General features: G+C 44.8%; 2 protein-coding genes across 2 annotated transcripts in view; both read left to right on the top strand.

Moving 5' to 3' along the window:
* Nucleotides 1–328: 328 nt before the first annotated feature.
* On the top strand, nucleotides 329–7157 carry CSUI_002174 (synaptobrevin family protein). Its single transcript, XM_068062376.1, has 5 exons — nucleotides 329–2518; nucleotides 3463–3656; nucleotides 4103–4249; nucleotides 5539–5582; nucleotides 6187–7157. The coding sequence occupies exons 1-5, from the start codon at nucleotides 2325–2327 to the stop codon at nucleotides 6298–6300; spliced, it is 693 nt and encodes a 230-aa protein (XP_067925648.1). The 5' UTR covers nucleotides 329–2324; the 3' UTR covers nucleotides 6301–7157.
* A 1550-nt stretch (nucleotides 7158–8707) lies between these two features.
* CSUI_002173 (aaa domain protein) overlaps nucleotides 8708–12052 on the top strand; it is a gene marked incomplete at its 3' end in the record, with an annotated part of 11301 nt that continues 7956 nt past the window's right edge. Inside the window, exon 1 of the mRNA XM_068062375.1 lies at nucleotides 8708–11690. Coding sequence (XP_067925647.1) covers nucleotides 9959–11690 — 1732 coding nt within the window. The 5' untranslated portion in view covers nucleotides 8708–9958. The remainder of the gene's footprint in view (nucleotides 11691–12052) is intronic.

Below are 12052 nucleotides of genomic sequence, written 5' to 3'. Positions count from 1 at the left end.
GCAAACTTGGACTACCATCTCCCTTGGTAGCTCGGAATATTGTGGCGTCGAAAAAAACGCTTAGTGAACCTCTGTTTCACACTCGTAAGTCTACCTCTCGAAGTTACATGCGAGAAAGGGAACTGTGCGCGCGTGGTGTTGTACACCAGACTTGGAAAATCCGTTGGGTTACCTGGCCTGCCTGTGACGACCGTCACCTGCTATTCAGCATGCACGGTTCCTTGAGTCAAGGGCGCTACTTCTCAGGTGTCCTATGACCCTTTGTCTGAAAGAGAGGGGAGTATAACTCCTCGTTCTACACGACTTGTCTGTAAGGCAGTCAAGAGAAACTCCCTGAAAAAAACGGCGGCCCTTCTGGGCCCTTCGTTCCGAGTTCGCCATGCAACGTGTCGCGGTCCTTTCTCCTGCCCGAGTCCAGGGAACGTGACAAGTAAGTTACATGCAGATGACCGCCTCGAACTATCCGGGGCAGTGGTAGGCAAGGCGACTTCTGTTTTGCCTGGATCAACTGTTTGCTTTCCGCGGGGACCTTTCGAGCTGTCGTTTCCGTGTCCGAATCTCCAAGCTTTTTTCCCTTGGACCTCTGTCAAAAAGCGAAAATAGACAACGCCGTCCTGTTGTTGCTGCATGCACGGTGCCGGACTCCGCTACTTCTGGGAGAGTCATTCCCTAGATTTCTCATGCGTTTTCTCCAACAACGACCCATGCCCTTGTGTTTTCTCTTCTGTTTGAGTCCTGCTTTGGATACCCTCTGTTTTCTTCTCTCCCGGGCATTTCATTTGCATCTTCCTGATAGTGCTACTTCTGTTCGCGCGTGTATTACATCTACTGTAAGAGTCCCACTTGCTTCAAAATTTTCTTCTTCTTCTTCCGCGTTCGTTCTTTCAGCAGTGTGCTAACCTCCCTAAGAAGTTTTTCCTTCTCAAAGTGAGAACATCTCAATGTTCACCCCTCCTTCGCGTCCGCCTGTACATAGCATGCCGTCTTCCTGTGCCACTCTCCCTCAAACACTTTCAATTATGGACTCCTTCCTCCGTGCGCAGGCAGCGTCGTGAATGAGACTTCTTGTCTGCTTTTTCTGTATGCACTTTTGCTGCTTGTTGCCGAGCGATTGGACAAAAGAACGAGGAGAGGATTTTCACGGGGATCGCTCTCTTGAATATGTCCTCGAAACGCCCTAGTGGGTTCGTGCGTATCGTCTTTCTCATCTGTCTTTTCATCTCTCGCAGTCTTCTCGCCTTTTCCTCCTCCTTCTCGTCCTCTAGATCTTATCTTTGTTATTTCTCACTTCCTGCGTAAAGAAGGAGGCAGTTCACTCAACTTTCTCTTTTTTCCCTTTCTTTCTTTTTCCGACTCTCCATGTCTTTCTCTGTAGACCATCCAGAGATGATCTGATTCCTCTCCCTTTTTTTGCATGTGAAGACCGACACTTCTTGTTTCGCTTGTCTTTCAAAATCTTATCATACAAGTCTGCAGAGATTTCGAGGATATTCCTTACTCCCCCTCTGCTTCAGCCCGAAAAAAGGGAGATACACGTAGAGAAGAAGAACACCTCTGAAGATACTTCTTTCTTTCTGTCTTTCTTTCTCACGTGTCTGTTTACCTTTCTCTCTTGAAGTGTCAATAGAGAAGGGGGTGGCACAAAGCTTGGTTTCTCTTCTTGACTCCTCTGTTGATCGACTCTTCTTCTCCTCCTCTGTCTTTTGCTTCTCAAGAATAAAAGCACATTTCGGCCTGTAGGTTGTCTCAGTTTTCGTACTTCCTGCGCGAAGAAATACATCGCAAGCATCTCTCCTGAAAGTCCTTGAAGTGTTTGATAAGCCACGTCGTCACCCGGCAGTCTTGTATAACCTGAGACATCTTTCTCTCTTTCGTTCATGTGAACACCGTCAACCACAAATCTTTCCCTTCTCTCTTCTTCTCTTGTCTAGCCCTTTCTTTCCCTTGAATGGTGACAGGCTAAACTCTTTTCTTCCTTATCTTCATCTCTCTTCCAAAGGTGTATGTACACCCCGCCCCCTCCTATCATCCAGTTTTTTTTCTACCTTCTCTTTCTTCCTTCTTTCTCTCTTTCCTTTTCTGTCTTTACCCTAAACTTCTGAACTGAGCAGATTCTTTGTTTCACTGACCATCTGTCTTCAGAAGCCTTCCTCTATTCTTCTCTCTTCCCTTCATCTCTCTCTGGACTCTTCATCCTCTTCTCCATCCTTCTCTTTGTATCTCCTGCCACGTATCCCCCCCTCCTCTCTTTGCTCAGCATCTTTCTCACTCTTTCTTTCTTCCTTTGTCTTTTTCGTTTTCCTCACTGGATAAGGAGAGTCAAGATGGGTGAGGTGACATTCGTTAGTCGATCGTCAGATGGTCTTCTTCTATGCGAGACGTGGGATGATATAGGCACCAATCCCCAAGTGCATGCGCTGAAGCATCAAGCTAAGCAAATCTTGAAGCGCCTAGGGCATGCGGGGGGGAGTACGTCTAATTCCAAGTGTTCTATCGATGCTGGCCCGTTCAAGTATCAGTAAGCGGATCGATCATATGCTGTGAATCATGAGGGGAAACTACGAGAGTTATCTCCTTACAACTCATTGTGTGGGGTATCTTCATCCCTTCACTTCTTCTTTTGCTCGGTGGGTAGGGAAATGGACGCTTTACATTGCAGATTCATAGACAGAGGCAGTGGGTATATGTATATGTACAGAGGTAGTGGGTATATGTATATGTACAGAGGTAGTGTGTATATGTATATGTACAGAGGTAGTGTCTATATGTATAGATAGAGAGGCGGTGAGTATATGTATAGATTCATATATATATATGTACACCCACCAATCTATGAAGCTGAGAAGATTACAGGAACTTGTCCTTGTATATACATAAAGAGATAGGGAGATTTATCCTATATAGATAGATATTTAGGTGTATATGAGTTGGGAGATCATCACGATGGCTGACAAGGAAGGAATGAAACACACCTCTATCTCGTGTTGTCTTAATGCGGGGCTCGCGGAGCCGTCCGCGATCACTGCATATAGGGACGCAGTGCTTGTGTATCTGTCTATATACCCTGGTGGTCCTTCCCCGCCGCTCTAATTGCATATATATATATATATATGTATTCTGCTCGTATCTGTCTATATATGTATATGCATGTGATAGAGTGGTTTTCTGCTATTCAACACATATGTCTCTTCGGATGTGTGCGCGTACCCAGCTCTTCACGTATGACGCCGCATGCATGAAGATGTGTAAATATGTATGTGTGTATACATATGTATAGCTGTATATGTCTATGTATGGATGTGTATGTCTGTATGGACGTATGCATATATGTATATGTATTGGATATGTATGTGTATGCATCTATATCCAATACATATACAGATACACATACTTACATGCATACACCTACATAAATATATATGCATCTATCTTTGCATGTATGTGTGTGACTGTTTTGTTTAGTTATATCATGGAAGATGGTGTGACGTTTTTGACAGTTTGCGGAAGCTCTTATCCGAAGAAATTAGCTTTCTCTTTTCTTGAAGATATTCGAGCAGCCTTTCAAGAAGAACTACAGACAGCCTTTGGAACGCATGCAGTGGATTATCGATCGATCATCGAAACCATTGAGAAGCCTTACTACTTCGTAAAGTTCGGTAAGCGACCCCACCCTATCATCCTTATCTCCTATTCTTGTCGCTGTCGCTCCCTCATCTTCTTCTTCTGCTAAACCTCTTCTTGTCAGTGAAGAAATTCCTCAAGACTTCTCTTCTTTTCTTATTTCATTTAGAGGTGCCCTCCCCTCACTTCTCAAAAGACTTCGTACACATCTGTTAGGCGCTCTACTAAGACTCTCATCTCTCCATATGGCTACAATACACCTCCCATATACCTGCACATCTGTGCATTGGCTATCTATCTATCTATTTTTAATCTATCTATCTATCTTTATCTATCTATCTATCTATGTCTATCTCTCTATCTTCAATGTCTTTGTATCTATCTTTATACTAGAGCCCGTCTCCTTTCCACCACTCTATACGTACATGAAGTCGCCTTTCATACCTTTCCGTGTCTTTTCTTTTCTTCTGTTTGTTTCTAGATCGGACAATTCAGAGGAAGAAGCAGGAGTATAAAGATCCCGATTCGAGCCGAGCTATAATGAAGCTAAATCAGTCTCTTACAGAAGTGACAGGCATCATGAGAAAGAACATAGACGATATTCTTCTCAGAGGCGAAAATCTTGAAGGTATACATGCCTCTCTCTCTCTACATTTGTATGGATCTGAGACAGGTGTCTTTCCTTATGACCCTATGAATTTTAAGCAGTTGTCCTCGAGACCGACACGTGGGTATGAAGGTCGTCTTCACGAGGTGTATCTATAGATCTAGACTTGTTTGGAGCCGGAAGGGTAGGTAGAGGAGGAGATATGAGAGGGTCTTCTCTCATTGATCGAGGCTATGCTAAGAGGTTAATACACGTACATAGAGGCTTACTTGTGAATGGGTAATACCTTTATCTGCATAGATAGACATATAGATATCTAGGTTTCTCTATGCACACATCCATGTTCACTGGTGACTGGATACATATATGTATATTCTATACGACTGTAAGTCCGTTGTAGCCTTTGTCTGTCTTCGACTGCGGGTCTTCATATCTATCTTTAATCTATCTATCATTAACCTATCCTCAATCTATCTATCTATCTTTGACCTATCTATCTTTAGTCTATCTTCAATCTATCTATCTATCTATCTTTAACCTATCTATCTTTAGTCTATCTTCAATCTATCTCTCTCTCTATATAGATAAAGGTGTTTGTGCCTCGAAATGAGTGCGGAAGTAAAGGCACGGACTGTTAGAGGCGTGCTGTCGGGGCAGGCACCTGAGCAGAGTCTATCATCTGGGCCTTTCTACATCTACAGATGAAAAGAGAGACGCGGCCTGCCTGGATGTCTATAGGAAAAGCTAGGTTCCGTCTTTCTTTTTTCTTCTTCTTTTTCTTCACGACTGAGAGACTTGTGTAGACCATAACGACTACTGCTAGAGCTCTCGTTGTATCAACTGAGAAGAAAGCTTGCTTTGATCCTCTCGAGACACCTTCGATAAGCGACAAGCTTTCTCGCAGCCCTTGTCTCGGTTTTTCTCTTCTTTGTCACTTTCCCAACTTGGAGAGAGAAGAAGCCGTCTATAAGAGAAGAAGCAGAAGGAGAATAAGAAACAAGATCTCGAGACCAGAAGAGAAGACCTACTTTATATCCATTCATTTATCGTCTGATTCGGCCTGCTTTGTAGAGGAGTTGCATAAGACATCTCTCCTGTCAAAGAACACTCAGCGTCTTTGCGTGAGAGTCTTCAGCCTTAGGTAGAAGTCAGCATGTGTGAGTTAGATTGAGAAGAAGCAAGAAATCTCGGATGGCTTTAGAGAGCCGCCCTTAGCCCAACTTTGCAGTGTGTGAGGATTTCTGTCTCTTCTTCTTGGCTAGATATATGCAGATGCATGCATGTGTGCATGTGTTCGTGTATGCGGGCAGACGTGGAGAGAAAAGCAAGCGATTTGAAAGACGCCTCGCAGAAGGTAAAGAAAGAAACAAATGACGGAAGTACCCACAGGAAAAAAAAGACAGAGAGAGAGACAGTGAGGGAGACAGAGAGATGTACAGTTTTGGATGAGGGAAGTTTTGTATTTGCCTGTCTTTATCCCTTTGTAGCCTAACCCAGATGTAGAAAGGATTTATTTCATCACTCGTAGAAGAAGAAGAAGACTTCGTCGTATCCTCGATTGCTGGACACTAGTGAAAAAGAGAAAGATCTTGGTTTATCGATCGAGTCTCTTTCTTTCTCTCTCACTCTTTCTTTCTTGTCAATTTATCGAGTTCGATTGTCTTTCTTCGTGCAATTCTTCTTTGCTCGCGAGGTCTTTATTTCAACTGCCTTTCTTGAATATGCATTACCACGACTTCTCGGGAGAGTCCCGCAGTCATCGCCAACTCTAAACTCCGAGAGGACTTTAACGTTAGATCCCATTAGATGAAGCTAGACTCCCTCTCTCTCTCTCTAATTCGACATAGTAGCCGTGAAGGTAACTACACAAGCTTTTTGCTCCGCTAGCACGACGTGGTCTTCTCTTTTTCTTCCTGGACGTCTTCTTTTTCTTCTCTTGTCTGTTGTGTTTCTCCCAGTTCAAGGGCCTAGCCAAGGTGCTAAGCTTTCGAGCTCTTCTTCAGCAGTACGCGCCTTTCCTGGTCTTCGGTCTATTCATTGTGATCATCTTTGTATGGAAGTTCCTTCTCTAACATGAAAGACAGAGAGAAAGAGAAAGAGAAAGAGAGAAAGAATAAAGGAAGGAGGGAAAGAAAGCTCTCCAGATGATCTCTAGTGGCTCCTGACATGACCTGTTGCCGAAGGTGGTAGAGAGAGAGATAGAGAGATAGATAGACTGTCTGGTAGCTGCGAGGTGTCTTTCTCGGTCTCTTTTCTTTCTTTGCCGTTTTCCTATATCTCCCGTGAGGAATATCGTCGTTCATGTCGAATTCTTTGTGGATGACTTTTTTTCTTTTCAAAAGTGAAAACGAAAAGAACAGCTTTCTTCCCTTGTTGTTTCCCTATCTTTCTTTCTCATGACCCTCCGCAGTTGGACTAAGAAGCTTGCATGTGTCTTCATGATGTAACGAGGAGAGAGCATGTGACTAGGGAGGAGGTATTTATGTCCTACCGCCTTAACTAGTGGGGACTGGAGTCAAAGAGAAGACAGCCATTGGCTGTACTTGTAGTCATGCACTCACGCGGAGGTGTTTAGCGAGGTGAAGGGTATGAGTGCGTTTTGCATGCCTATCTATCTGTCTATGGGACAGACAGCTTCGCTTTTGACTAAGAGAGTCTTCGCCCTGTCATATCTGTCCGTCACTGTCGAAGATGTCTCTTCTCATATTCACTGCGGATACATAGAGATGATGTTCTCATCCTTTTCTTATCTCTTTTTCGCGAGAGTGCTATAGGGAGAGACTGTGGTTCTATTTGACAAAGGTATCGAGGTAGTCGTGCTGTTCATTGGCGATCTACTGAGATGTGTTTCTGCTTTGCGCGATTCTTTCTATCTCTCTCTGACTTGCTTTCGCCATTCTCCCCTTTTCAGATAAGATTGGTCTCTCCTCTTTTTTACGAAAACTTATTTGTGTTCTTTCCGTCACTGCTTTTCTCGGTCAAGCTTGGCTAGGCCGTTAGCTGCGCGGCAGGACGTCTGCTTTCTCAGAGAAGATCATCCAGGTAGCAGTAGCTTGGAAGTATGAATGAACTTTCTCGGAGCGGAAGGCAGGTCTGCATGACAACTGTCACGCTGCTTGTGTATACAGCATAGGTGTTTCGTGCGAAAATAAAGGCATCAGAATGATCTAAGAAGGAGATCACATTCTTCACATTAAGCAAGCGACAACGATGAGAGGTTTTGATTAACGAACGATCTGAAGAACTCTCGAAGCTGTTAGCACTTAACTGACTCCCGGAACACACATGTTCCTTCTGCTTCTTTGTCTCTTCATGGAGAAAAAGAGGATTCTGATACGGATGATTCTTGAAAACGAAGGCCATCTACTCTTTGAGGTATACTGACACGGTTAGTCAGCTACCATAGAGATCAAACATTAATGTTCTCCTGCTTTATCATTCCTTACTCGACCAAAGTAGCGCCGCTGAGCTATTCTTGAGCCCCGGGAGTTGCTATGAGACCTAGTGAAGTCATCGTTTCGTCACTTCTTATAAAGCCTATGGGAGCGTAGAAATAAGACGAAGGAGTATTCTGAGAGTCAGTTAACTGCTAATCACTTCGAGAAAGTTCTCGCATAACTGGTGGCAAGGGTTACATTCTCCCACCCCGAAAGATCGCTGCGGCTTACCTTTACCGGGCAGTTCCTGTGTAGAGTCGCGGGTGGTTCTCTCCGTGTCAGTGAGCGACAGCTTTCGAGGTGTTGGGGCACGAGTAGAACACTCTGATGGGACAGTTTCTTCTCGGGATTAGAAATAGCTTCGGAGCGGGGCATTTCGTTCTTCAGCCCGAGTACTGTTGGCGGCTCTACGGAACGGGAGAGCCACCGGTGAGTCGACCTGTTCAAAATTTCGAGGTGGGAGATGCTGCACTTCATTCCGGTCATATGCCTAGACCAAACATCTTTAGGTAGGGCGTGATGTAAAAGGCATAGAAAACTAGGCGTTACTTGAGGGAGAGCAATGAAGAACTGCAAGAGAGATAGAAGACTTAATTTCTGGGTTGCCTGAATGAAGTTTCTCCCGACTACCGACCCTCTTGCACTCGGCAGGTGCAGCCCAGTTCTGGCTTGGGCTTTACGTGTTGAATGACTCGCTGCTGTAGGACACCCTCCACGGCTGTATCTTTTGATCAAAGACCACTACCTTCTTTCTTCCGATGGATCTATACAAAGATAACTAAGGATATTGTCGCATCGGGGATACGGCATGAGGGGGTATTTCCTTGACTGATCTTTACTGACAGCTCCCGCTTCTATTTACCCGCGCGCCCCGCGCTGCCCGGCACGGATGGCATCGGCTCACGGAGACACCGGTAGGACAGCATGTGGATGTCCCCCGTTTGCTTTGTTCATCTTTGCTGGACAGCCGAAAACTCGAAAGCATAGATCAAAACGGTTTACTAGAATCCAATGAACGGACGAGCATCATGAAACAGCAACGAGAAGAAGAGAGGTCTGTACACGTAGCCACCGTCTATGCTGTCTTTCTCCACTCAAGAGTTAAGGCAGTGCACGCAAGTGACTCTGGCACTGAGGGACGGCACGTAGCGGAGTTGGCGACTGCTTTTCGAAGGACAGTGTGCCCAGGACAGCTTCTCTAGCTCTTGTGTCCGCGCAGTTGCAAACATCCGTTATTGTCCATCGAATTCTACAAGCTCACCTCTTTAGGGCGAAACGAATCTCTGTTCGCTTTCTTGCTGAGGTGTACATACACCCAATCAGTTCAGTCTTCTGCTAGTCGTTCTAGTGGAGAAGATCCATTCATTCGCCCTCCTCCCAGTAGAGACAGAAGAAGACCAGCAACCGCCGCAGCAGCAGTAGGGCCAACAGACTCCTGTCTCTTTCCCGTCTTTCTCTCACGCGCATTTACCCCTTCGTGAATGAGAATAACTTCACACATCTTTCCATGTACCTCCGTAATTCATCGGCTTTCTCTTCTTCGCTTTCTGCCGTTTCTCAACTTCAGTCAAGTCGATAGCCATCCACCCTCCCATGGAGATGCAGGGACGGCCTTTCGCATGGGGCTTTCTCTTTCTCTTTCTTCTTCTTCTTCTTGTCAATTGAAAGTTACTTCACTCTTACTCTTCGTTCACTCCTTCTATGACTTTCCTTTGAAAGAGTGTCTTTTTCTCTATCTTCTCTTTCATGAAGAATCTTCCTTTTTCTTTCCTTCAAGTCACATCTTTCCCTGTCAAGTTTCGATAGCTTCACAAAGCCAGCAGCAGGGAGTTTTGAGTAGAGTCTAGCCACCGAAGCCTCATCTCCTCGTCTTCTAAATCAAGCCATTGGGGCATGACTGTAATTACCCTCTTTCCTCTGTACTTCCAATCGACCTATTCCTTGACATATCTCAAGTCAAGCTGACCAGCTTTTTCCTCTTCCTAGAGAACAACGAGGTGTGTTCAAGGATTTCTATCGTTGTCTTTGTCTTCAACACCCTACGGTGTCTCTTTCTTGTCTGTTTTCCTTTTCTCGCCTTGGCTGTCTCCTCCTTTTTTCATCGCCATTCCTCTTCTCAGTCTTATCTTCTATAGCAAGGACACCACCTATCTTTCTTTAATCTATCTATCTATCTTGTCTAAGTAGTGACAAATGTCGCCGTTTTCTGCCTGGGTCGCTTCTCTACCCTTCCCCTCTCCTTCTGCAGTCTTCTTCCCTCTCTTCACAAGTCACAAACAACGACTGTCCAAGGATGCTTTCTCTCCTTAGCTCTTCATCCTCTCGGAAAGGCTACAAGAACCGAAGGCTGTCTGCATGCCATCATAGGCAACTTGTCTCTTTATCAACTCCCTCTTTCTTCTTTCATTCTCCTTCCAAGCATCAAACATTATCCGTCATAAAGACAGGTCACCTTGCTACAGCAACACCCAATGCCCTAGAATCGACTCTTTATCTCCATCCACCGGCTTCCCGTCTAGTACGTCCACCTCCGTTACTCCTCCTTTCTCACCCGAGCTCTTTTCTGTCTAAACACGACATCTCCCCTCTTTTCCCTCTTCTCTCATTCATCAGTCGACTTGTCTCTCCCCACCTCATCCCTTCCCTTTCTTCTTCTTCTTTCTCTTGTTCTCCCCTGACTGGTCGTCTCCCTGAGCTGTCTTGTTCTCCCTCCTTCTCATCTCTACCGCTGACTCGATGTTTTTCTCTCTCTACGGCGCATGCATCTGTAGAACTGAGAGAAGAAGAAAAGCCACCGTCTAGATCTTTCTCGGAGTGTGTGCAAAATATCCTCCCTTCTGCTGCTCCTTCAGCTCTTGCCTTCTTCCAAGAAGACTGGCATAAGAGAAGAGATTCCTCCACCTCTCTCTATCCAACAACAACTCGGGAACGTCTTCAACAAGATGGTAAGCATTACGATGAGATTCTCCTGGGAAAGTCTACCACTTCGGAAAGCATAGTCGATGAAAATACCAACGACATCTCTTCACCCCATCATGCTACGATAAGAAGAAGAAAAGACAAGAGAAGAAAAGATGAAGAAAAAGAGAAAGAAGAGGTGGTCCGAGATCGTCAGTTGTGTAGTAGTAACGATTCTACAGCTATCGGCCCTTTCTCTTCATCCTTTTCTCGCATTCACACGAAACATGGAGAGACAGATAGGAGGAGGGAGGAAGCGCTTCATGGGGTGTATGTACACCCCATGGAACTACCCAGCGCGCACGATGATGTCTCCTATTCTTCTCTTGTCTATCAGAGGGATGAAGGGGAGACAGGAGAGATTCACGAGAGAAGGGGTAAGAAGAAGATCAGGAAGAAGAGTCACGAGAGAAGCACGAAAACAGATATGCATGTGGAACAAGAAGGAAAGCCTCTAGTCTTACCTGCTGAAGAGAGAGACGAGCCCACGAAGAGAGACGGTATCTCTCTTCAAGATGATATAGAGATAAATGTCTCCGAAGACAAAGAAGAAAAGACATCTACAAGGCAAAGAAGGAAAACCAAGAAGATCTCCAGGACCTCTCCAGATCCTCTTTCGACCACGAACTCCTCCTCTTCAGGTCTCTTCATTCCTGACACACTTTTTGTGAAAGATCAGATTACCTCCCCGAACACGAGACACGAGGGTTCCTCAAGTGTATGTACACCTCAGGGGGGCTTCGCGTCAGTACTTGTGGATGACCATCCCGAACTGAGAGAAAAGAAAAAGAAGAAGAAGAGACCTTCGACGGAAAGAATCCAAAACGAGAGATCCATAGTAAGCGAGGCATTGGATACATCTCTGTCTCTACAGAAGACAAGTCGCAAAAAGCAAGGAGATCTTTTAGTTGCCAGAAGTCTTATCGCTTGGAGAGAAGCTCTCTGTACGAAAGACCGACGTCTCCGAAGTTCTTTGATATCTTCCTTTCCTCCTTCTTCTGTTTTGACTCCATCAGGAAAGAAGAAAAGAACAAGACTAGAAGAAGAAAGACAGAGACAGCATAAAGGTAGAAAGAGCGCAAGAGAGAAAGAGAAAGAGAGATAGATCCATACGAGTGCGATCACTATCCGCCTGCAGACGAAGCAACACACTTAATACCTTATGTCCTACATTCAACAGAGACACCTAGACATATATACACATAGATATAGAGATATAAATACATACATGTATTCGCCTCCTCTATCCGTGTATATTCATAGCGATGTGTATGTATATATATATGAGATACACGTGAATATATATATACATAGATTCACGTGTATCTCATATGTGTCGTGGCGGCGGTGTATCTGTATATATGTGTGTACATCTACATATGTGCCAGTGTATCTCATATGTGTATCCATAGGCATATATATATATATA

This window comes from Cystoisospora suis, assembly GCF_002600585.1.
Source record: "Cystoisospora suis strain Wien I chromosome Unknown contig_910, whole genome shotgun sequence".
Classification (NCBI taxonomy): domain Eukaryota; phylum Apicomplexa; class Conoidasida; order Eucoccidiorida; family Sarcocystidae; genus Cystoisospora; species Cystoisospora suis.
Note: the sequence above shows the minus strand (reverse complement) of the source record. Positions and strands in the feature narration are given on the sequence as shown.